The sequence below is a fragment of the Patiria miniata genome, unplaced genomic scaffold (assembly GCF_015706575.1).
Source record: "Patiria miniata isolate m_02_andy unplaced genomic scaffold, ASM1570657v1 HiC_scaffold_5, whole genome shotgun sequence".
Classification (NCBI taxonomy): domain Eukaryota; kingdom Metazoa; phylum Echinodermata; class Asteroidea; order Valvatida; family Asterinidae; genus Patiria; species Patiria miniata.
In genome coordinates, this window is record NW_024037072.1 from 39,691,153 (window position 1) to 39,715,901 (window position 24,749).

Here is a 24,749-nt window from a genome sequence, read left to right on the forward strand (position 1 = left end):
ATAACAAGTAATTTTCAAAATTTTCAAAATAGCTGCCATTGCTTGTTATTCTAACAATATTTTTCTCAAAGGACAAATCTGCGGTGGTCCTATACCCAAATATCTTTCTTATGACATACTCTGACTGTGTGCCAAATTCCATGCTTGTATCATCAAAGGCACAATCCCATCACCTATCTGCCGTACTATTAGTGAGTTCTTTACATAGGTTCGCATAAAATAAGAGATTTGCTGCAATTTAAAAAAAGAAATTACAAAATGTTCAAACCACTTTTGAAAAAAATATAATTCTCTCACAAACTCTCTGACAGCACTTACAGAGTGCTTGTAGAGGAAACTAAGCACTCTTGCTAGGCGGCCTAAGCTTGGAATATCCTGTCAAGTTATACTCCCTTCATATTGCTGCAAAAGTAGTTTTATTTACGTTTCATGAGGGGGAAAGTACACTTCCGAATGGAACCCGAAAAGGAACATGATAGTCTCCGCATTTAAGGACTTCAAACCCTCTGGGTGTAGAGAATCTATTCAATCAACACAGTATACGGTTTTGATACATTCATGTATACTGTTTGCATGTTGCGTGCTAGCCTCTCATTACAGCGGAGCGCAAACACCTATCTCTAGGGGAATATATACACATCACCTATTTCAGCTGTGCGCCAACACAACACCGGTTCGTGGGGTTAGGCCACGGGAGAAAACTCACCGGGCGCCGGGGGCCGGGGTAAGCAAGAAGTGCACAGACGGCGGGTCCCACAACCAACGCGGACCTATCACTCAACCGATACCCGGTGAATTTATCACGTGTTTGTGATTCAATAAGATCACAGGAAATGTTCCATTATGGAGCATGGAACCCATGTGACTTGGGCAAGTGTCAAGGGAGATATTCCTTAGTATAGGAGGACAACAAAAGAAGCTAGAAACAGGTGTTATAAAGGCGTATTAAAGTTGTCCTCTCAGCGGTCTTCAACAAATTCGATCCCCCCTTCGAAAAACTTTTTTTTAAAATCATAGGCAGCTGCAACCCTCTGAACAACGCTTTCATTCCGAGTTGCTATTGCGCCTCTAGCCTTCAAGCACATAACAAAAGTTGAACACAGTGGATTAACAAACATTAATCCACTAGTGAGATTTATTATTCAAATCTTATGCAGATATTTAAGTCACCAAGAGTATTAGTCACTGCAGTATCATGTGGCCACTTAAAAAAAAAAAAAATATTTAAAAAAAAAGACGCCTGACCAGTTATTATGTTAAAGGAAGTAAAACATGTCTCGGACAAAACTTAAGTTACTAACTAAGGCATGTTAATCAAAACTAAAATGGGGGTTAACAATCCTCATTACAATGTATTTTCAAGCACGTGCTTGATATCACTCTTGGGACACCTCAGTTATCCAGTGTATATGTCGCAGTTAATTTTGCAATAGATGCCACAGTGCCATGGCCAAAACTGCGGTGTCCCAGGGGTGTGCGGTGATAAGGCGCCTAATAGGACTCGATCCTCAGCCACAGGGAATTAATCAGTTAATGCCTCCCTCATACACCTCTTGCAAAACACCCCCTTCTGCGAAGTTACAGGCCTAATGATAAAAAGCTGACAGTGCTGATGACGAGTCCGTTTAGTGGGAATTATATCCCCAAATTCCCCCGAGATTTCTCGGGGGAAAATACACTGAACTTGTAAAGTCCAGTGACACAATTCATAATACTCTTGAGGCCAATTCATAGCTCTTAGCTTTTAGGGAATTAAGCCAGATTTCATCGAGTCTAAGCTTGTCTTAAAAGCTTGTCTTGAAAATGAAGCGCCTAATTTAAAAAAAAAATGTATAACAGCGGGTCTGTAGAATATCCCCTTGAACAGCAAGGATATATGACATATGAGCACCCAGATTCGGCTATTAGCTATGTGCCTTGATCTCGAGATTGTGACCGTTCAGCGGGCGCCTTCTATCGAGTCTCCAGTAACCCGTTGTTGAATTACAAAAGCATGGCAGCAGAATTGACCAATCAACAGCTTAGTCCACATTTCTGATCGAAATGACGTCACATTTTCTAAATTCGACTCCGATTGACTGGCGCATGGGGTCGCATAAAATTTGCATTGCTCTCATAATATATCGGACGTTTGTTATGGAGAGGGCTCCGTGAACAACGGATGATACTCAGACTAGTTAAAAAGACAGAAATGTTGTGTGCTTTCAAGAAAGATGTTGACTTAAATCTATAATAATAATAATAGTTAAAAAAAAATCTGTTTTTTTAGTGAGAAATGTGTTCAAAAAAGGTTCACCAGATGATGTCATGCACAATAGGGAAAGGATATCACACATCACCTATCCAAATGTGAATGCACCTCTACAATTCCCAAGTGATGTGAGTCACATGCAGCAGCCCAATTTCTGAAAAGATCCTGATATTTCTCAGTGTCAACTCCTGTCAAAATTGTCATACCAGACACACATGCAGTTTTCTGAGCCAGAAAAAGGTTCATATCAATGTTGCATGAAGTTATCTACCATTAGATGTAACGTATTTCAGAGGGACAATTGTTTTATGAAAGAAAAAAAAAGGCTGAACCCCTCAACAAATTGAAACAACAAGATCGGATTCAAATATTCTTGAAGTATAATAAAAACTGCAACAGCTTGTTAACAGTAATCCATTTTTACTGGGGAGAAAAAAGAAAGAAAACCGTTCAGGCATCAGTAAACTTGTGTACTTTAAAGCATTTTTGTTAGATTGGAAACAGGCCTGAAGCCACGATTTCATTAGATGGCTTCCTCTTGCCAGTGGTCGCCAGTGGAATCATTGGATTCGAAACCGCACATCTCATCACAGATGTATATGGGGTGCATCCGAAAGTGACAAACGACGATCTGGAAGTGGCCTGTCACTTCTTGTTGGAAGAGCAGCAATCGAGATAGTCTTGGGTTCAGCGAGTGTTTATTCTTCCCAGTGCAGATTTGGGGTGGGAGGCCACACAGTATGTCAACATTGGCAGCTTGATATTTGGCTCGATTCTCCAGAGGCGTTAATCCAGGACGGGCTCTTTGTTTGATGGGATGAGTCAAAAAAGCTCGAGCCAAAACAACACACAAATAACTCGAAGTTGCTATAAAAATCACACCACTGACAAATGATGTGTGACAAGCCCGGTTCTTAAGCTGTTACTGGTGCCAAAGACATGTCACTTGCTTTTCATCGAATACCATGATGGCTTGGACAGGAGAATGATTTCCCCTTGTCGCGGAAAGATGTTTAAATCGCTTTAAATCACGAAAGTCTGGAACAGAGATTTTATCTTTAGTCATAGATTGTGAATCTGATGACAAGACTATACAAGATTGCTCAAATGAGCCATTTGGACATGATGGAGAGGAGGATGCTCCTTGACACAATTAGGAGCTTCGCAAGCTACGCAACATCTTGGACTCATCATCAACACAGCACTCTCTAGTTCATTCAAAAGTTTCACTCCTACCCACCACCTTATCCAACGGCACTGCAGTGACTATTTAATTGCTTAAGCACTCTGTGGATTAATTCTCTGTAACAGGCGATCTTGGGTCGACACCTCCATGTGCGCATGCCTCTTGCGCACAGAATGTACATGCATGGACCATGGCGATAACGTACCCAAAATACTTTGAGTTTTCTCAATATAAAGAGATTTGCCAACGGCAAAGCCCTTTGGTTGAGTGGTTAGGAACAAGCAGACGTTAAAAGGGGAAAGAAATTCCAGCACGGTGAAGATACTGTGCCAACTCTCGTAAACAATGCATTTTTGGGGGTTAAAACAAAACACCTCACACTGTGTCATAGTCATATCCCAATAAGGCAGTTTAGTATCTCGATGAAGTAGTCCAGATCAGCAGTTATTTTGATAAAATCGTTGACACGATGTTATGTGATGTCACGCGTTCATGCGTCTTCGATGACAGTATAGTTTTGAACCAATGGTTATTATTAATCAACAATGCATCATATTACTTTCTTTAAATTAAGCTATCCTGAATGCTGGGCTGTGCCTGAACTCTTTAGCATTAATGTGTAGTTGTATGCAAACAGATGTGGAAATCAAACTAAGTGACTCCCTGAAACAAATATAGAAGTGGGGGCATGAACTTTGCTTTGAACTACTGTGAGTAATCATCTCTGTGACAAAAAAAGGAGAATTTTCTCTTCAGGATTGGAAACAACTTGACAGGCCAGTTTCCTTTTTAAAGTGGCTTGTGTCATTGAAAGGTCCGTAGCTGATGGGGAAATGATATGACACCCCCTCCCCTACCCCCCCCCCCCCCCCCCTCTTAGCAAGGCAGGGTAGGAGAACAGATGGTGACTCAAATAGACAAGCGGCGAAACAAAATCTGGTAAGTGTAAAGGAAGTCTAAATTCCTCTTGAAGTCAATTCCAATGTGCATTTACATGTGCACACCATCCTTCAAATAAAAAAAATGTGAATTTATTGTTTTAATAATCTTAAATATCACTGTGGCATATAAAGAATTGTTCACTTCCCTTAACATTCCTACTTATGCGTTATGAATGGAACCCACGGATGATTAGTGAAAAGCCTTTTGGGCAATATATGAATACAAGATTATGGATTAGGAATTCCCCGTATCTTAGGAATTCCTGTATTCCGTTCTATTTTGTGGAGAATAATTTTGGCACAGTGATGCTCTCATCTTCCTCCTGTGTGATCCAATCCAGGCTCATATGTCAATTTTATAGCCTGTGCCTGACACTGTGAGGTTTGCCCAGAATATATATCTGGAGTTTTCCTCTGACGTCCAAATTGAATGCTTCCAGCTTCTTCGTTGTCTTCTCCTCACAGAAAAGACAACTGTGGGGAATCAGGTTGGCACGGTGGTCCTTTCCTCGCCTTCTGCCTCTGTGGCCTGGGTTCGATTCCTGCCCTGGTCCACACGTGGATTGGGTTTCAGTCCCTACCTGATTCTGTGGGTTTTCCCAGAATATTTTTCTGGGGTTTTCCTCCCACATCTAAAACTGTCATTTCTTCATTGTCTTCTCTCTGCAGATTTCTTCAGGCTTGCAAGCTACAGTGCCTAGGGCACTTTTGAGGAATCCTTGGTTTCATTACCAGAAGTAAATTACAGTAACAGACTTCTCAAAGCATGCGGGCAACAGCGGCATGGGCAGCTTTGAGGAATGCTTGGTTTCGTTACTAACAACAAGGAGCATTCATAAAACGAAGAAAGACTAAAATAATAAATCAGTTACATTGCTACTGTTAAAATATGCCCAAAGAGGTTTAGGTCACATGCACATGGTCTAACTGCTGGTGGCAGCTCAAATGATGGCGAGAAATTCTGGTGGGAAGAAAAGAGGCAGGCAATGTGCAGCTCACTTATCATTGGCAGACACCAGACAGGTATCATCTCTGATCGTCTTTGCGCTTCAGGTTGAACTCCTCTTGTCTTGCTCTCAGCAACTCAATCTGTTTCTTGTTGCCATTTTGCCTGCGATGCAAATCAAAAAATCAGAGGGTACTATCAGTCCCAGTAAACTTAAATTTGGGGCGCTGTGGTCCAATGGTTACACTGTAATACAGTGTTCGACTCGTGTGCTGACATGGTACGTGGGTTCAAACCCTGACGGGGAACATGGTGCTTGTGCTCTAGGGCAAGGCACTTCACTATGATTGCCTCTCTCCAAACAGGAGTATACAGTCGACTCTCATTATAAAGAGCACTTTTATAAAGAGGTTCTGCTTATAAATAGCAAATTCTGAGGTCCCAAATCTCAGGTTCTCTGTGTGTTTCTTTGTTTCGCTGTCCTTTTATAACAACATTCCTGTTATGAAGCGGTAATTTGGCTAGTCCCATCGACCTTGTTATAACGAGGGTCGACTGTACATAGGTACCTGTGAAGGTAGAGACCAAGTTGCACTGATCTCGAGCTGCTGCAGAATTATGATCTCATTTCTGATGAACAGGGATAACAATTGATGTGCAATGATCATATTCATATGGAATTTGTGCAATATAAATGTTTAAATAAATACCTTGTAAATGGCTATGAGCTCTGATGTCTGCACATTGTCTCAGTTCCCTATGCAGAGTGTGACATATAAATTGGTTCAGGCTTCAAAGCTTTGCTGGATTGTGTAATTTTAATTGGAATATTTTTCATTTCTCCTGAGTATTTTAAACTTTTCGGAAGGGTCTTCTCTTGCCTCTTGTAGTTTCTTTTGAATGGTAACCTTCAGTGACTTTCAATATTTCAGGGGTCCTTAAAGGTACTGGACACCATTTGCAAACACTCAAAAATGAAACTGTCAAAACATATCATGAAACATCCTACTGGACTATTAATAATAGGATCATGCATCCTGTGAAATCATTGTGCCTAGCAGTGTTTCCCCTGGCTAATGAACTGAGCGAGGTGGTAACAATTCAAGTTGATGATTGAAACGAAATTTACAGTCTGCAAACTGAAAAGAATGCAGCGCTCACAAAAATGCGCGATGATTCCAAAAACACATCGAAATTGTGAGTTCTTGATACATGGAGGTAAAGGAAAATGCTCATATATTACACAAAATGAAAATTTTTCAATTGATATTTGCTTTTTTGCCAATCTTCACAGCGAGGTGGTGATATTGGCAAAAATTGAGAGAGGTGGTCACTGAAAGTAGCGAGGTGGGCCACCTCACGTTTGAATGGGCAGGGGAAACACTGGTGCCTAGAATGTTGCCATTTTTGAGAAAAGAGGAATTACCATCAATTCCTCGCGATGGTTAGGACCAAGCCATAAAGCTTGCAACAGAAACCTGTGCTTTGCGTCAAGCAAATGAAGACCTATGCAAGTTCACAGTTTTCTCAAAAAGTACATCTTTTGAACTGGACTTAAGACAGTGTACATTTTATAATAACCTGCTTCAGATTTATTGTACTGTTTCTTTAAATCAGCACTCAAAAATGGTGTCCATTACCCTCAATATTAGGTTTTATATGAATCTTGGATTTTGCACTTATTGATTGTGTGGGATTGTTTTATTTGGGGGGGGGGGGCTAAGGAGAGTGAACACTGAACAGTACTTCCGAGGTTACATCAACCAAACACGAACATGTACTGAACTTTCTCTCAACCCCTCTCTACGTCTCTCTACAATTCATTCAAGTTCACATGCTATCTTTTCTCCCATGCATGTACGTGTCTTCCAGCATGTCTTTCATGTTCCAATGTCACGCTATAAAGATCTTGCTAGGGTTAAGACATGCTAACATTATTTACACTAGCGCACCTGTCCATAGGGAATATCAATCAATTATCTGTCCAACCAAAAAAGTGAAAGTAGGATATTTGAACAGGTGTTCTATGTAATTTATGATGTAACTTACATAGAGCCAATAAAAAGATTATAGGTAACACCTATTAAATAATAAGCATAACTCAAATCGAAACTGTTATGTCAACTCATCCACTGACAAATACCAGTTCATGTGTTGACATCAGAAATGAAAAAAAAAATGTACATTTAAATGAGATGGAGCCAAAAGTAATAATTCAATCACATTTATATAATGACTAAGCCTTCTTGAAAATTTCAATGCACGCTAGGCACATATGACAAACAAATCCGGTAATTTATGCGCAAATGTTTGGCAGTGAGACAAGTTAACCAGTCCTTATTTTCTCTATGTAGTTGTATATTATTCTATTATGAGTAGATTATTGTGTCTGAGCTGGGGAGATAATTATTTTCACACATTGTTGCACAAGTCAAAGGATCTTATACAGAGTGATTCGGCGACGGCCATTTTCTGAGGTAGCACTGTGGTACCAGGCTCACGCGAGTTGCGCTCAGGTAGTACACATGCACTCCGGGCTCCTTCAACCAAAAGTGTTACCAAAATACACCTGCGCCTTGTCTTAAAGAACGCATGCCGCGTGTACGCGAGCATGGCACCACTTCAAAAATGGCTTCCATTTTTGTTCGCCAGACTACACTATATTTTGTAAATGGCCACATTTAAAAGAGGGAAGTCTCTGAAGTGTATCGGACGCAGAATGCATAAAAACCCTGGAATTGGAAGAGCATCCAGTATTTCTGGTTTGACCAATCAGAGTGAGAAGCATAAGCATTCACAACCAATCACATGCAATCCAGTGTTCCTGATCTTCTAATCCCAGCAGGATTGACAACAGCCGTTACCCAAACCTTGGCTTCATCTCCAGCTTCAGCTTATAATCATTTAGAAGCCTTTAATGTCCAACCCATGGGGTGTGTGTGGCCTAGTGGTTAGGGTTCGTGACTCATGATCAGAGGGTCATGGGTTCGATTCGAGCTGCTTGCCATATGTTGTGTTCTTGGGCAAGCCACTATAACCCACTTGCCTCTCTCCGCCCAGGAGTTTAAATGGGTACTGGCATTAACTGCGGAGTAACCTGTGATGGACAGGCATCCCATCCAGGGGGAATAGAAATATTCTAAGTCAAGGAAACCAGAGCTAAATGCTGGCCTGATTGGCTTTATTGGCTCGTGACAGACTTTATTGCTACTACTTTACTAAGGTCCAACCCAAATGCTCATAAACATTGGTCTCATGCATACGATTAGATGTTACTGGAGACTGTGCAAGTTGCTCAACATTTCAGTTATGACAGGTATCAAGAAAGTTGTACAATGCGCGAGTCCACAACTCACCCAACAGATCATTACGTAAATTACGCTGTTTTGGCGAGTGATAATTTACTATTTTACTGACTAATCGTGATTGTTGGGGAGCTTGTTTTTGTCCAACTTATCAAGGTCAATATAAGAAACTAACAGCTTCGTTTTTGAAATAAACGAATTACTATTTTATCTGCGACAAAACTTTTAGAGCTGTTCATATTTCTGATGAAAGTTGCTCAAGCTTGTTTCCAAAATGGCAGGCTGAGGTGATTCAACAAATGTTTCGTTAAAACATAAATCATATACAAACAGATGCTGTAAAAGCTGTTTTTATCATCGTCCAAGATGTTTGAATTATGTAAAATGTTGTGCAGCTACACCAAATTTTATGAAATCCATCGCTAGTAATTTGTGCAGCTATGCAACAGATTTGTTGCATAAATCCTACGCATGACGTAAGCTGCGAACTGTTTCGTGAAATGGACTGCTGAACCTGTTCACATGTTGAGCCGAAGTGTCCCAAGTCAGAGGGTTTGACATCCCCCAAATCAGAAACAGGCAACCCCTGTGTTTGTCACTGATACATTGTACAAGTGTATCAAATGTACAGTGTAAAGCTGTGCAACATACATGTACCAAAGAGGTTATTGACATCCAAATATGAGCCACTCACCTTGCTCTGGCCTTCGCTTCATTGTAAATGGTGGCTATTCTTCGGTCTTTCTCATCTAACCTGCTAATGACGTAGTCACTACTTTGCCTATAAAGAAAAAAAAAACACATGAGAGATTCCTCTCGTTTCTCAGGCAACTCTTCCACCTCCCACAACTATTGACCAGGTCTGTGTATTGAGACGCTTTTGGAGACAAGAGGGCGCTATTTAACTAGTCCAGATATGACTAGTATACAGGGTGAAATTGTATCAATGTGGTGCATAACTGTGTGTCATCAGCATAGAAGTGTGATTGAAGGTCATGTTGTCCAGCAATGTGTCCCAGTGGGGAGGTGTAAACAGTGAAAAGTACAGGACCCAGGACAGAGCCCTGGGGAACTCCATAAGGAACTCCAGTCTCTGCTGACGTGTCTCAGAGTACCTGTACAATCTGTCGAAAAAGGTCTTTAAGATATGTTTGGAAACAGCTAAGAGCTAAACCGGTTACTCCAAACTTACTGCACAATCTTTGAATCAATAACTCATGATCGATTGTGTTGAAGGCAGCTGAGAGGTCGAGCAGGACAAGTAACACAGCCTTTTTGCCATTGACTGCATACATTATATCATTGTGGACTTTCAGAAGTGCCGTTTCAATACTATAGAACCTTCTGCAGGCCGATTGTCGGGCTTCATGCAGATTGTTCTTCAACAAATGTGCGTTTAACCTGCCTGCTACAGCCTTCTCGACTACCTTCGATACAAAACACAGGTTTGAGATCGGGCGATAATTGTTCATGTCATTGCAGTCCAGGATTTCTTTTTTGATGACAGGAATGATCATAGCAGTCTTGAAGAAGCTTGGGAACAGACTACTTTATTTCTAGCGACATGATGGTTATCTGAGTTATTGGCTCTGCACGGGAAACGCAAGTTTAAGGCAAACATCAAGTGATAAAAAGATCTGAAGAACAGCTGTATTTAAAAGCATATTTCTGTCAAGCACAGATGTTACAGGTTTGTGAACATTCATTTCGAAATAAGCCATAGGTACTCCACGCCATATGTGCATGAACTGATGTGTGTCGGTGTGTTTATACATATAGGCCTTATGGGGTACCAGGAATGAAGAGCAAAGATAGGGACAATGTGAACTTTATTTTGAGTGGGTCTTCAGAAATCTCAGTACCCCGCTAGTCGTGTTTGAGATTACAATAGACACAAAGAGTACAAAAGTAGGAAAGTAAATGTCTACAGAAGTGGTACCCCATGTCTACCCTCATGTAGGTAGAGATGGGTGTGTTCATCCATTTATCATGGCAGTTATTCCCAGCAAAGTGGGCATGGTGGTAATTGTAAGCCCACTTTACACAGACTTATACGTTAAACAATGGAAATGCACTTACTTGAAAATAATGAAATGCACCATAGCTCCTACTACCAGGAATAAAATACAGCCGTAGACAACGTAGACACTTTTGACTCTACGGACACCCTTTATACCGTAGTAACTATCCCATGATCCAGCGTTCTGGGTGCCTTGATGGAAAGAACCCAGGTCTCTGTACCTACACATGGGTGAACATCAAGAAACAATCATGAATGGTTTGCAAATAATTCATGGACAACATGCTGGGTTTTATTTTAGTGAAGTTAATCACAAATCAATCACAAGTCAATCACAGGAAAATCATTTTACAATATCCCATCAAAAGCCGATCACAATTCGATTGCAAGTCAATCCCAAGTATCTGAATCGGGTACCTGAGTATCTGACCACTGATGTCAGGAACCGGTTCCAGATTATGGGATCGGGTACCTGTAACCAACTGTACAAATTACTTAGTTACTTCTCAGACAATGAAAAAAAATTCAGACAATGAAACAGAATTTTCAAAATGAAAACCAGGCTAACAGATTTCACGTTTATGTGCATTTTAATGCGCGACAGATGAAGCTCGCGAAAGTTGCAATTTACACAGTGAAGCTTTAAAGCCCTTCAGACACTTAAAGGGAATGTACAACATTTGTTTTTGCTGCAATTCTCAGAATTAAATGGATTTGAAGGATCAGTATGTTATAGCAAATATTGTTAAACTGACTTGCTTCACGTTTTGGGTTCGGAGATGCTGGAAAATCCAAGAAAACCAACCATGTTTTTGTTGTCTGGTTCCCTGACCCCACGTAAGATGAAACGGAGCAATTTACACAGGTGTGTAATCAATTGCAAAGAAAATGCGGAATAACTAAATATGAAAAATTAGGAAAACTTTTTGAAAAAAGGTCAGTTTTCTCCAACTTGGAAAAGTACAAGTTTTCTTGAAAATGTCAGCACACCAGGAGCCACCATTTGACAGGATGCTTCAGACTGTCATTCCCTAACAATCCAGTAAGATATTTCGTGATAATTTGATCATTTCGTTTTTTGATGTTTGCAAATGTTGTATCTTCCCTTTAACAATATTCTCACTGTTAAGTTTTGTTAATTAGGTACTACAGTTCCTGATAATAGAGGAAATAGAGGTTGTGTTTTTTTGTAGTCTTCAGTTTTGGTAAAACCCTCTTTTACGAATACCTGGGTACCCGTGTATTACTTCAATAGGGTACCCGGTTCCTGTACTACCCGTAAATGCACAGTGCACACCACTAATCACAAGTCGATTACATATCAATTACGTCAAATCACAAGTTGGGTTCGAGTAATAGTGGATAAACAATGACTGGGTTCAAATAAACAGCTTGTCTCTTGAATAAGGAGGACTGAATGACTTGTGAATGAATGCTTGTGACTTCTGAGGACTTGTGATGGCTTGATAATTACAACTCTGGAAATCACTACACCAAGGACTAGTACAATGCCTTTACCAATCATGCTCTCCCTGTTGTGCCCCGTACGGATCATCCGCTGTGGCGTGTGCGGCTCTCCTGACGCGGACACCGACCGTCTGGGTACCGGGATTACTCAGGCTGAAATCATACTCTCGTCTTGACAGCGACTTGCTCAATACTGCATAGGCTTGGTTGAGTTCAACAAAGGAATTGTGCTGGTCCTGCTGTTCACCTTGATGCAGTCTACTCAGACTAGCATCAGGATGTAACTGGAGCAAAAACGTGTTGATAAATATATACACTTGATCATAAATGCTTTTTTTTCCCTGATAGCCACACCCGAAAGTGTTCTTTGCTAGTTAGGCCAAACAAAAAAATAGTCGGTCTCTGGTCAGACTGAAGTTCCGGAATTGATGCGGCGAAGCGGTTTTTTTTTTTTTTTTTTTTTTTGCTTTTTTTTTTTTCAAGCTTGAATTGTACAGACAAGGTGGGTACTATTTTGCTTTTTGTGTCCTCATATACATTGGTGCAATTTCCCCATTGCTTGGTGCTCCTTGGTACAACAATTTGAGGAGGTGCGGCAATAGAGGGCGCTGTTGTAGCTTCTGTGGTATATTTGAAGGAAAAAAAAGGTTGACGAGCATGATTAAAATCGACGTGCGCGCTGACCAGAGACCGACTATTTTTTTGGGGGGGCCTTAGTGTAACTTCCTGAATCCACTCTAATCCAACACTGTGTTAAAAACAAATGGAACTGTCTGTTTCAATAGGACACCATTAAATGATCAAGCCTCGTGACAAATGATAATGACTGGGATGTAATGGCCTCTGTGTATAATCATTCCCTCACCTGTGAAAAATACCCATTACCACTTTGACAACCATTCGCATTGTGCATTGGACACCCATCCACAGAACATTCCTCTCATGCAAAGATGCTACGTGGATGTGAACATTCACATGGGAGACTTTTGAGATGCTTGGTGAAAGCAAACACACTGGTCCCTTTTTATTGTTTACATCATTTTGAACCTGCGCACATAGGGGTGTCCATCGGAACCCGGTACCCAAGTACCCAACCGCTGATGTCAGGTACCGATTCCAGATTATGGGATTGGGTACCCGAACCCAACCTTACAAATTACTTAGTAAATTCTCAAACAATGAAGAAGAAAGGTTTTGAATGCCATTTGTGGGGGATTTTCAAAATGAAAACCAGGCTACACGGAAACCTGAAACAGATTTCAAGTCTGTGTGCAGGGAACCATGTTTTACTTCAATGGGTATCCGGTTCCCGTACCGCCCGTAAATGCACACCACCATGCGCATATTAGCTTAAAGATAACGCAAACAACTGGAAAGGACCGTTGTGTTTGCTACCAGCATCTCTAAGGCTCCCAATGAAAAGTGGTCAGGCACATGCAGACTTTTATTGACACAACTTCATCAATGAATAGCTCTCCCTGGAGGAAAGTTGTGCACTCACCTTTTTTGATAGATCGATATACGCTGCCTTTATTTCACTTGGCGTGGCAGCCCTTTTGACCCCTAGAACCTGATAGTAGTTCCTCTGTAGCAAGCTTCAATACAAGGAAAAAGAGCGGATAGGAATTGTCCAATGAATTGATAGAAATCACACATTTATCCAAAAATCCTTTTTGAGACAAAAATTGATACACAGGTTTTTTTTTTAATTTTGAAGAACTAAGGTCTTATGTTGAGATTCAAGACAAAAACAGTTGTGGCACAAAACAAGACACTGACAAAACTTGGGAACATTATTAATCGAGGCTGAATACTTTGGTTGATCATCCTGATGGAGCACCAGCATGGTATTCATCAAGAGGTCACTGTGAGGATCCTGCTTAATTCTTTATTCTTGTTAACCCTTGCTCCAACTAAAGCTTATCTAGAGTTGGGTAGTCCCAACTCCAGTTTGGCTATTGTTACGCTTGCCCAACTGCATGGCCAAACTATAGTTAGGACTACCCAAACTATGGTGGAGCCACAGCTGGGGCAGTTGCACAGTTGGAATGTAACATTCTCACGAAGTGCATTCCTAGTTTTGGGTTACTTCACTCTGTTTTTTTTTTCTTGAACACATATTGAAACCTAAGAAATGCATTTAAGTTCATGTCTTTCTAGATGTGGTGTTTCTACAAAAGCTAGGATTTCCTTATCCCATCAGTATGTTGTTGTGTGAATTCGAAATACACTTCAACACACCACTTGTACTCAGCAGTTTCTTTCTGGAGCACCATGTCTGATTTTGTTTATAAATGTTTCAAACAAATTTTGATCTACTCATCTGAAACCAGCTACACCTACATACAGTGCAGACTCGATGCATCTACAGAGGTTGTTGTCTTTATGGCTCACCTGTGATTGTGTACTGAGAACGACCTGCGAATAACTCTCCCAAGACGTCGCTGGCATTTGACACATATCATCAGTGCTGAATCCATAGCGGCACTCTATCAGTTTAATGCTAATATTCCCTGATGTCGAAAGTATGAAGTGGACACTATTACCTTGTGAAAGTAAGACTTATTTTTTGTTAAAATGCGACATTGAATCATTATAAAAAAAAGTCACTGATCTATCCTTTCTCCATCCTCAACTCAGACAGTCTCACTCAGTCTGCTGCTGCTGGCATGGCTGGGGTCAGTTCACTGCCGGGTATCTATTATTTTTATTAATTATCTAACGTTGAAATTAACGGTTCAATTTTCGTCTGGTGCGTTGTCTTGCTTTCTGATTGCTTTTCACGACAACGCACCAGACGAAAATTGAACCCACTAGCGGCGCTTGAAGCGGTGTGGTACCCACATACATCGCGCAATTTTTTTCTTCTGATAATCATCACGTGATGCATTTATTTGAATAATTATTTAAACAAGATGGACGACAGCCGTTGGAAATGGACATTTTTTATGAACGCCGAAGAAAATCGTCAAAAAAATTCACATTTAAAAAAAAATTAAGTTGTTTTGGTTCTGTTTCAAGTCGACCATTAGGTCCCATTAGCTTCGTGAGTGACTGCTGAATGGTGTGAGGTATGTCCATGGAATCTGGGGTGGGATTATAGAGGTGAAAATGGACCATTTTGTAGAGGCCCTCTTACTTCCACACTCTCACACATAGCCTATGTAGATTATGTCTCCAGCGCTACATGTGAATGAATATGAGCATTGTCAGCTGTAGCCCCACTAGTGTGGCCGCGGTATGCTGCGCTGAACCTCTGGCCACACACCGTGGTACCGCGCACTACTGAGGACGTTTTCATACAAATTACGGTCCGTTTCTTACATATGGTTGTATTCTATGATGTCCCATCTATCACTTCTGGGATGCTTAGGAGTAATGCTGTTCAATTTTCCGAGATATTCTTGAATCTTTCTGGAGCCCATATGCACTCGTGAAACGTCTGGTGATGGCAGCCATTTTGAATGTGACAAGAGATGACCTCAAGCTGTGACGTCGTGTTTATGCAAATTGCTTGTCGAGCGAGGGCGCGAGTTGCAAATGCGACAGCTGTTTCCTGTGCCGTGGATCCTGAATAGAGATCAGTGCACGTGGCCCCCAGACGATAAATGCATGGTACAGGAAACAGCCGTCGCATTTGCAACTCGCGCCCTCGCTCAACAAGCAATTTGCATGAACGCGACGTCACAGCTTGAGGTCATCTCTTGTCATATTCAAAATGGCTGCCATCACCAGACGTTTCACGAGTGCATATGGGCTCCAGAAAGATTCAAGAATATCTCGGAAAATTGAACATCATTACTCCTAAGCATCCCAGAAGTGATAGATGGGACATCATAGAATACAACCATATGTAAGAAACGGACCGTAATTTTTATGAAAACACCCTCAGTAGTGCGCGGTACCACGGTGTGTGGCCAGAGGTTCAGCGCAGCATACCGCGGCCACAAGTAGTGGGGCTATGTCAGCTGGATGGAGGCTAGTCCGAGTAACTTGGACCCAACTTATTGCCTTTTTTAACATTTGGACATGGTCTGGCGATAGTAAGGTCCAAGCTAATACCGAGACCTAGACAACACAGTCCCAAAAACCAACATTTTCCAACAAAAAACATCAGATTTCACCTTCAAAACGGCCTCCAAATTACTAGATATGTCACCTGAGGTACAAGTAGACATAGATGATTAAGATGGTTGTACTTAAGTTTACTTACGATCCGGAAAAAAGTGAAATTTTCCGTTCAATTCTGAAGACCCCCTCTGCCTAGGTTGTCGTTGTTGTGCTCACATTCAAAACTGCACGATAATGGCGTCTGACCTCGACCTCATGCAAATGTCGTGACGACACGGCAGATTCCCCTGCGCCGCGCCGACGACTGTTTCCTGATGTAGAGTGCTGTGTAATTTCGCGGTACGCCTAGGAGTCGCGCTGGCTAGCCAGGCGCATGGCTGGCGCTCTACATCAGGAAACAGTCGTCGGCGCGGCGCAGGGGAATCTGCCGTGCATGCAGTGCATTATGCGCAAGCGCGCCGTCCCGACATTTGCATGAGGTCGAGGTCAGACGCCATTATCATGCAGTTTTGAACGTGAGCACAACAACGACAACCTAGGCAGAGGGGGTCTTCAGAATTGAACGGAAAATTTCACTTTTTTTCCGGATCGTAAGTAAACTTAAGTACAACCATCTTAATCATCTATGTCTACTTGTACCTCAGGTGACATATCTAGTAATTTGGAGGCCGTTTTGAAGGCGAAATCTGATGTTTTTTGTTGGAAAATGTTGGTTTTTGGGACTGTGTTGTCTAGGTCTCGGTATTAGCTTGGACCTTACTATCGCCAGACCATGTCCAAATGTTAAAAAAGGCGATAAGTTGGGTCCAAGTTACTCGGACTAGATGGAGGCTAGAGTAGAAGTAGCCCCATAAATGTGGCCTATTTACTGGACTGCCTCCGTAAACATAGGCCACACATCCACATGTACAAAAATCGTGTCGACTTTGCCAAATTTTGATTTTCACATTTAGGCTTAGTTTGTAGGATTTTTTTGCTTTAGAAGCATACCCACCCTCTTTATAGGCTAATCAGAAAGTGCTGCCTTTTTCAGATGTTTATTTTTCGTGAAATTTCCAGATTCATTTTTACACGTTTGCGTATCAAAATTTCAACATGAAATTTCACAAAAATTAGACATCTGAAAAAGGCAGCACTTTCTGACTAGCCTATAATAAACAGATAAAGAGGGTGGGTATGCTTCTAAAGCAAAAAAATCCTACAAACTAAGCCTAAATGTGAAAATCAAAATTTGGCAAAGTCGACACGATTTTTGTACATGTGGATGTGTGGCCTATGTTTACGGAGGCAGTCCAGTAAATAGGCCACATTTATGGGGCTAGAGTAGAAGTAGAACTTAAGCTAGCATGGCTAGAGTGCAACAAAATTGAACATGTTTCTCAGCTCAGCTCAGTTTCATGTCCTTTCAACATTTTTGCAATGACTGACCTGTGGCGTCAGGATGCAACATACATTCTTTCCAAAAAAAGGAAATTCCGTAAATATGGCTCAAAGTACTGGATTACGGAAATAATTCTACCTACCAGAAAGAAGAAGGACGTCCACACTACGCCGGCTTGACAAATGACGTGATGACCTTTATTGATATTTTTACGTAACGGTCACAGCGCATGCGCAAAATCATGTACCAGCGTATATAGTCGCATTATCAGTCGTTGGTTAATTTTTTCTTGTCTACTACATGTACATCCGAAACAAAATTTAATAATAAACCTTTACGCTCTTTCGTGGCAGTAGAATTTACATCAAGGACTAAAAAAAGAGGGTAACTCAGCAAAAGATGGGCTTATTTATATGCTTTGATTTTAGGACGGGTACACTGAGGGCGCTATTTAACAGATCATACAGACGCACCATTGGGGTGCAGACCAGACTGCCATAGACCAATAACGCGCACTTCCCAAAATTACTACTCACAACTTTTTGAGGTGTTCAAGACACGCATCAACTTATTATCATCATCTTTTATTTTCTGTTCAATTTTTTTGGGGGTAATTCCATGACTTTTGGGAGAAATTTCCATTCCATCCGAAGATGATCACTTAATAGTCCCGAGCCCATCGCCATTTTGAAAAATGATGTCTACGCTTCATTGCAAAATAGAGCGCTTTTAGGGCCAAATTTTATCCAAATTTTACAGAAACACAAGCTCACAGTCATGTGCACGGCTTCCACCCTTCTTTTTTACAAATCGCGGCGTGCTTTGGCCGGCGTAGACAATTTTTACTGGTCTGCACCCATTGGGGAACTGGGCAAGGGACGGTTTCCCGACCCCCTCCCCCCTAAAAAATATGGGGACCAGCTAGCTCCCGTTTAAAGCCATTGATCACCTCTGCGCGTGCAGCATGATTTTTAATTTTTGAATCACTATCCAGCTCATGGACCCAACTTGAACACACATGGTTATCAAATACTGACTCTTCTCTTACCACAAAATGTACGCAAAATCACCAGTGTCTTCATAAAGACAATTTTCAAGTTTTCCAACTGCATATGTTTTAAACACTGAACGGTAATACCCTTCTCTTTATTGGTAATTACGATAGACTGACTTTCGAATTCAGCAAAATAGAAGCTCAAACCTCCGGAATTGTACATTCGTGGCCTCTGTTTTGCACAAATATTACCGTTGTGATTTTGAATGCATACCAGGAGGCGGAATTCAGACTTACGGTCCGGTACATGAACTGCACACATTACACCGAATTCCGTATGCAGGGGAGTAAATCCGGGGGGGGGGGGGGGGTATATATCCCCCCCCCCTCACTTTTAGACCGGTGGATGGGCTATTGAATCCCCCCCCCCCCCACACACACACACACACACACACACCCACACACACACATACATAGGTATAGAAGTGGGGTACTTCATTTGTTCTCGTGTACAATAATTTTGCAACGTCGCACACTTATGTCAAAATGCTCTTATTTTAACCATAGTTAATTTCCTGGGCTGAAATTCGGACTTAATATCCCTTTTCTAAAACTCTTCCATTTGCGACGGATCAACCCACCTTGGAAATTCCTAGTTTTTGAGTAAAATCCATATATCTATTTCGTGGAGTAGCAAAACGGTACCCCGCAAGTCGGTGGGCATTCCTTGTGGGGTACCTCCCATTGTTCCGGTACCCCACAAGGCAGTGTTTGTACACGCACACTTTTTCGTGATTGGAAAAACATGTTCGAAATTTTTCAAACATCCCAACAACCCAAAATGTATTCAATGGCATTTAAAAGTGGATAAACAAAGTACAAAACCTTGCAAATGAGTGTTTTGATGTGAGCGCGAATATACATGTTGATATACATCTATATCCTGAAGAGCGCCCCCCTAGTCATGTGATGTCCAGCGCCCCCCCCCCCCCCCCAACACGATTTTTTTTTCAACGTTTAAATGTTACAATCTTCTCCAGCCAATATTCAGTATCACCTTTCATAATACAAATTGGAAAGGAAATGATTGGGGTTGGTTTTTTTTTGGGGGGGGGGGGAGGTGTGGACGCAATAATTCAAATGAACGTGAAAACACATTATGCACATTGGAAATAACAACACTAATATAAGTACACGATATAATCCCATTACTTGCATATTGCGGTATCGAATAAGGATACAGGAAGAAAGTTCCTATCCAGGGCTTACTATTGGAAACGAGGTTGAAAATAAAGTAAGCCCTGGGGACGAGGTTGGCGCGTGGGCAACTTTTCTGGTCTTGTATGAACTGTCTTCCCGGTGTTTGAACAAACAACTCCGATGATGACCCATAACGAAATTATGCATGACGAATTTAGCCATCAATTTAAAAAAACGTCTCGGGACTCTTGTTTACTATTCATCAGAATTCTATACATTGCACATAACAACAAAAGCAAATTACTAAATATTCTACGATTTTATCATTGTCATTATACGTCAGTGCGGCTATAAACGCACGCGCATGCGTAACGAGAGTAAATGGTGAATTTATGAAAATAATCAGTGTTCATAAATCGTGTGCCTCGGGCGATGCCGGCTATCCAGCTCTGCAATTTGATCACTCTACCGTGGTACTTTGTTTGGTTTTATTAAATAGATGTCCCAACGCAGAAACCTCAATTTCATTCCTGGGTGACATGATGAAATTTGCAATCACATCAACATCTGGTTAAACGAATTAAGCCAATTAAGAAATGTCAGTACCGTACCGTGTTACGTTCCATTGCTATACCGTAAACCATTGAAAACCTTCCATCGAGGCAGCAATCGAAACGGTTTAAACTCGTGTTTATCATAGTTCGATCCTAGAGCGAAGGCCAATGCACGGCCGCGATGGCCAATGTACTTATGTCACCACTTAACGCGTATTGAAATGAGTCGATCATGACAAACGGAGAAACACTATTCGTTTACTTTCTCAATAAATAATGGAAAATATTCAAACACCAAAAAATGTCATTTTGATTGAAAACAGTCCACTTTTTTCATTTTTTTCAAATACCACGACCCCTCAAAATCTTACTTCCTTAATTATAAATTTAAGGGAAAAAAGTGTCACGTGTAGCCTATTTCTAATAACGATTGTTCCCGTTCCGCTAAATTCTGAAAAAGGGGGGTCGCATTAATTTTGTCTGCCCCCGAAATATTGAAAAGGGGGTCACGCGTATTTCATAATTCCCCGACCCCCTCCTGGAAAGGGGGGGGGCGTGTTTTTCTATGAATATTTTTCCCAGAGGGTCGTGTGTATTTCAAATGATATACGTTCTTAAGTCGCAACTGCCATTAGTTTTGAAAAACTGAGGTCAGGTGTAATTGTAATGATGACTTTTTTCCGACCTCAGGCTTCTAAATTTAAATTGAATTTATATTCCTTTTATTTATATACATTGTTTGATTGTAAAGCGCCATATGGGAGCGTTTTTTAAATGGATTTGGCGCTATGGAAATTTCCATTATTATTATTTTATTATTAAACCCTGCAAAGGGACATATTTATATATGTATTTCTGATGATTTTTCCGACCTCCTAAATTCTGAAAGGGGGGTCGCGTGTATTTCTAATGATGATTTCCCCGACCCCTAAATTCTAAAGGGAGGGCGTATTTCTGATAATGCAATTGTCCGACCCCCTAATTTAGAAAATGGTGGTCGCGTGTATTTCTTATGAAATACATTATCCGGCCTTCGAAATTCATAAAAGGGAGTCGCGTGTATGTATTTCTAATGAACAAAAATTCCGACTCCCTGAATTCAGAAAAGGGCGGTCGCATATATTTCTGGGGTTTTTTTAATGCAGTACCGAAGCTCATAGTCCATGAGCCACTCGATTATTTGGTAACAACTTGACGGACTCATACTCACAATGGTTTATATTCGTTATATTAACGAAAAATACCTTGGGAAATTTGGGGAAATCTGACAAACCCTATAAAACGGCAGCTTAAACGGTCCATGAGATAATTTTTTTAAAACTTTGTATGAAAACTATTTGACATTCCTTTTGGGATAATTTTATTGAAAGTTGCACTTCTTTTAAAAAACATTTAGAATTGTCCATGTTTTTCTGGACAACTGAGGGCGCTGTTGCTGTGGTGTCATTTCAGGAAGACACTGTTTTTATTTAGTGGTTTTCTGCTCAAATTGTGTTCCGAGAAATGTGTGCATCGAAAACATTTGTGAGAAAAGTTTGCTCATTGGCTTACTGAAATTTCATTGTTTAACAGGAAAACAATCGTATACTTATTCCCGATGTTTTTGTGATCATTGTGTGCCCCGCGAATGTAGAAAAGTTACACGAAAGCCCTGCTTTCCGTCGACGTTTGCGAAGCCATGCAATTTTCACGAAAGATATTACACTTCTTGGTACCGAGGAAGCGAAAGAGCGATTAAACCCATCCACTGTACATGTGCTACATTAGTGCAACTTGCCCGGCGGAACTGAACTTCTACGCCGACCGGGAACTCAACGACGGGGCTTGAGAATTTCAAGGAAGGCCGGTTATTTGTGGTGATTAAAACGACATGCTATCACAATGCTTTTTCCAAACATCAGTAGGCTTTAGCAGGCCACATTCAGCAATGCCCATTGCAGGAATGTATAGTCAATCCGGGCACGAAGCAAAAATATTTCCAGTAGGCCTATATGTAAAAGCATATTTATTTCGAGTTATAAGCCTATCACACTTCTTTTTCAAAGGGCAGATTCAGGCATGAAGCCTGGCCTTATGTAATTTTAAATAATAATAAAAACAAAGTAACGACTTGTTGTTGTATCATTTTGTCCAAACCCAGTCGTTTCTTAATGGTGTACATGATGTACCAATTTAAATGCAGCTGTCATAAATACTGGGAAAACCAAGAAAACAAGTGCTGCTCTTGTAGTCTGGTTCCCATGACCCTACTTCAGACGAAACGGAGCCGTTTATAGATGGTCAGGTCAGGGAACCAGACTAGAAAGCTTGCACCTGTTCACGCGTGCGTAACGGATTGCAAACAAATTGTGGACTAACTAAATTTGGGAAATTGGAGGCAGTATTAACAAAACAAAAATCAGGTTTGTTTTTCCAACGATGGTCGGCCGACCATCATTTAAAATTGATACAAACAGTCAACTTTTCTTGAAAATGGCAGCACACCAGGTTCCATGATTTCACAGGATGCTTGAGACTACTATTCACAAACAGTTGAGTAAGGTATTCCTAGCTATTTGGCAGTTTTGTTTTTGTTATGTTTGCAAATGTTGTATATTGCCATTAAGCAACATCTCTAACATACCCTCTTTTATAACGCACTGTCCACAGCGACAGCGCATTCATCCGACAGCTTAACTCACCACTTATTCAGCAAACTTTGAAACAGTGGTTTGTAGGCCTTTGTTTTGAAATCAATGATACTCGGTCATCCATGACTGAAGAGATGCAAATAAGATATCAATGAAAAGCTAATGAACTACCCTTTTAAGATGGGGCCACTTTGACAGTGTTCAAGTTCATAACTTTTACATTTATTAACCCATTACTTTTTTTCTTTTTTTTTTGGTGTGATACACCCTGTGTATTCTGCACACATGCAGTGTTTCAGCACTGTAGCTTCGGGTTTTGCGGTCAGGCACCCTTATCAGGGTGCAGACCAATAAATCAAATGCCATAGATCCCGCAGTGATAAATACCCCGACTTCGAAAAATCACCAGAAAAAATACTCACAACTCTCCAATGTGTTTGGGACACCCATCAATTTAAAGCTTATTTCATCATCTTTCATTTTCTGTTCAATTGTTTGGGGGTATCAGATGACTTGTGGGAGAAATTTCGATCCAAAGATGCAAAAAGTAGTGGTGGAGCCCATCGTCATCTTGAAAAATGATGCCTACGCTCCATTGCAAAATGGAGCAATTAAAGGCCCGGATTTCATCCAAATTACACAGATATACAAGCTCGCAATCCTGTGCACGGCATCCTCACTTCTTTTCACAAAACTTCAAGTTCATGGCCCACAAAATGCTCAAATAGCAGAGAATTTGAGGGCATGAAAATTGTGATTTGGCAGGAGTAGGCAATTTTAGGCCTACCCTTCAACCCATTTCGCCACTTGAAGGACCGACCCGGGTATGCAAATGACTTTGCCTCTCGTCTCACATTGGAGACTTTGGTTTTACACTGAAAATCCTGGCAGCCCAAGGTTTTGTGCATAAACTCTAAAATTAATTACCAAAAGCATCGAGGCTGTCCCAGTAATGTGACATGTTCACTGTTGCCAGTTGTTTGGTTGAAAGGCGTCAAAACTCCAATAAATCACCCCCGTAATGTTTTTAAGTTTGTCGGTTGTGTGTCGTTTCCATTTTCTAGCATCTTCAGTCCAACTTTGTTTTCGTTCGGCGTAATTGCTCGTGACATGAATGTAAATGTTTGGCAATGACATATCGATGAATCAATCAATTATCAAGTGAACAAGAAGTACAAGCAGGTACTGGCAAAGAAGCGTTCAAACCCGAAGTGAACAGCCGAATGCAACTTGATCAGATTTAAAGAAAAAGATGATTTATAATTTTCCAGGCAGGAGAACAGTGTTCCAATCGATCGCCAATTGAATACACATCCCCTTACGTTTACACAGGTGTAAAATATTCATTTTATACATATTGACTACATAAATTAAACTTCAAATGCAAATAACATTTTGCTGATATGAATCCTCCCCCCCCCCTAATTTCAGTAATCGGTCACCATCTACAAAAAAAGCTATAAATAATGAAAACGTCATTGGTTGGTCCATGTGAAATGTTTTTATATGCCAGAGCGATAACATGCAAACTGCCATCCAACCGTTACAAAGCGACTTATTTATTAACCGTCAGCCATATCGTATCCCATTTGCCTAATAGTGAGCGACATAAATGATGATGGGCAGGTAGGTACCCGTTGAAGACAACACCAGTGATGGTTTTAATAAAAAGCACTGTTTGTATACTGCGCCAGCGTCACGTGAGGAAGATGCAGATGCGGCTGGCGCTGGGGTTGCGATGGCAATGGAACACCAAGGAGAAAACTGGGGATAGTGGCAATATATTACCTAGCAACCAAGCCG

General features: G+C 41.0%; 1 protein-coding gene across 2 annotated transcripts; it reads right to left on the minus strand.

Annotated features, from left to right (window-relative positions):
• Window positions 1–1,009: 1,009 nt before the first annotated feature.
• LOC119740918 (dnaJ homolog subfamily C member 4-like) lies at window positions 1,010–17,751 on the minus strand. Of its 2 annotated transcripts, none has more exons than XM_038216398.1 (7): window positions 17,711–17,751; window positions 14,511–14,629; window positions 13,618–13,711; window positions 12,168–12,400; window positions 10,709–10,870; window positions 9,324–9,410; window positions 1,010–5,489 (listed from the first exon to the last, which is right to left on the minus strand). In XM_038216398.1, the coding sequence occupies exons 2-7, from the start codon at window positions 14,594–14,596 to the stop codon at window positions 5,405–5,407; spliced, it is 747 nt and encodes a 248-aa protein (XP_038072326.1). In that variant the 5' UTR covers window positions 14,597–14,629; window positions 17,711–17,751; the 3' UTR covers window positions 1,010–5,404. The 2 variants fall into 2 exon arrangements, with proteins under 2 accessions (XP_038072326.1, XP_038072327.1); XM_038216399.1 differs by lacking the exon at window positions 17,711–17,751 and adding an exon at window positions 17,616–17,635.
• Window positions 17,752–24,749: the final 6,998 nt, after the last annotated feature.

Excerpts from the sequence above, each read along its gene's own strand:
- LOC119740918 (XM_038216398.1), bottom strand. The coding sequence starts at position 14,596 with ATGGATTCAGCACTGATGATATGTGTCAAATGCCAGCGACGTCTTGGG. Across the intron at positions 12,401-13,617 it reads ATATCGATCTATCAAAAAAG|TTACATCCTGATGCTAGTCT; the intron begins GTGAGTGCACAA and ends TTTTTGCTCCAG. Across the intron at positions 9,411-10,708 it reads GTGCATTTCATTATTTTCAA|GCAAAGTAGTGACTACGTCA; the intron begins GTAAGTGCATTT and ends TTTTCTTTATAG.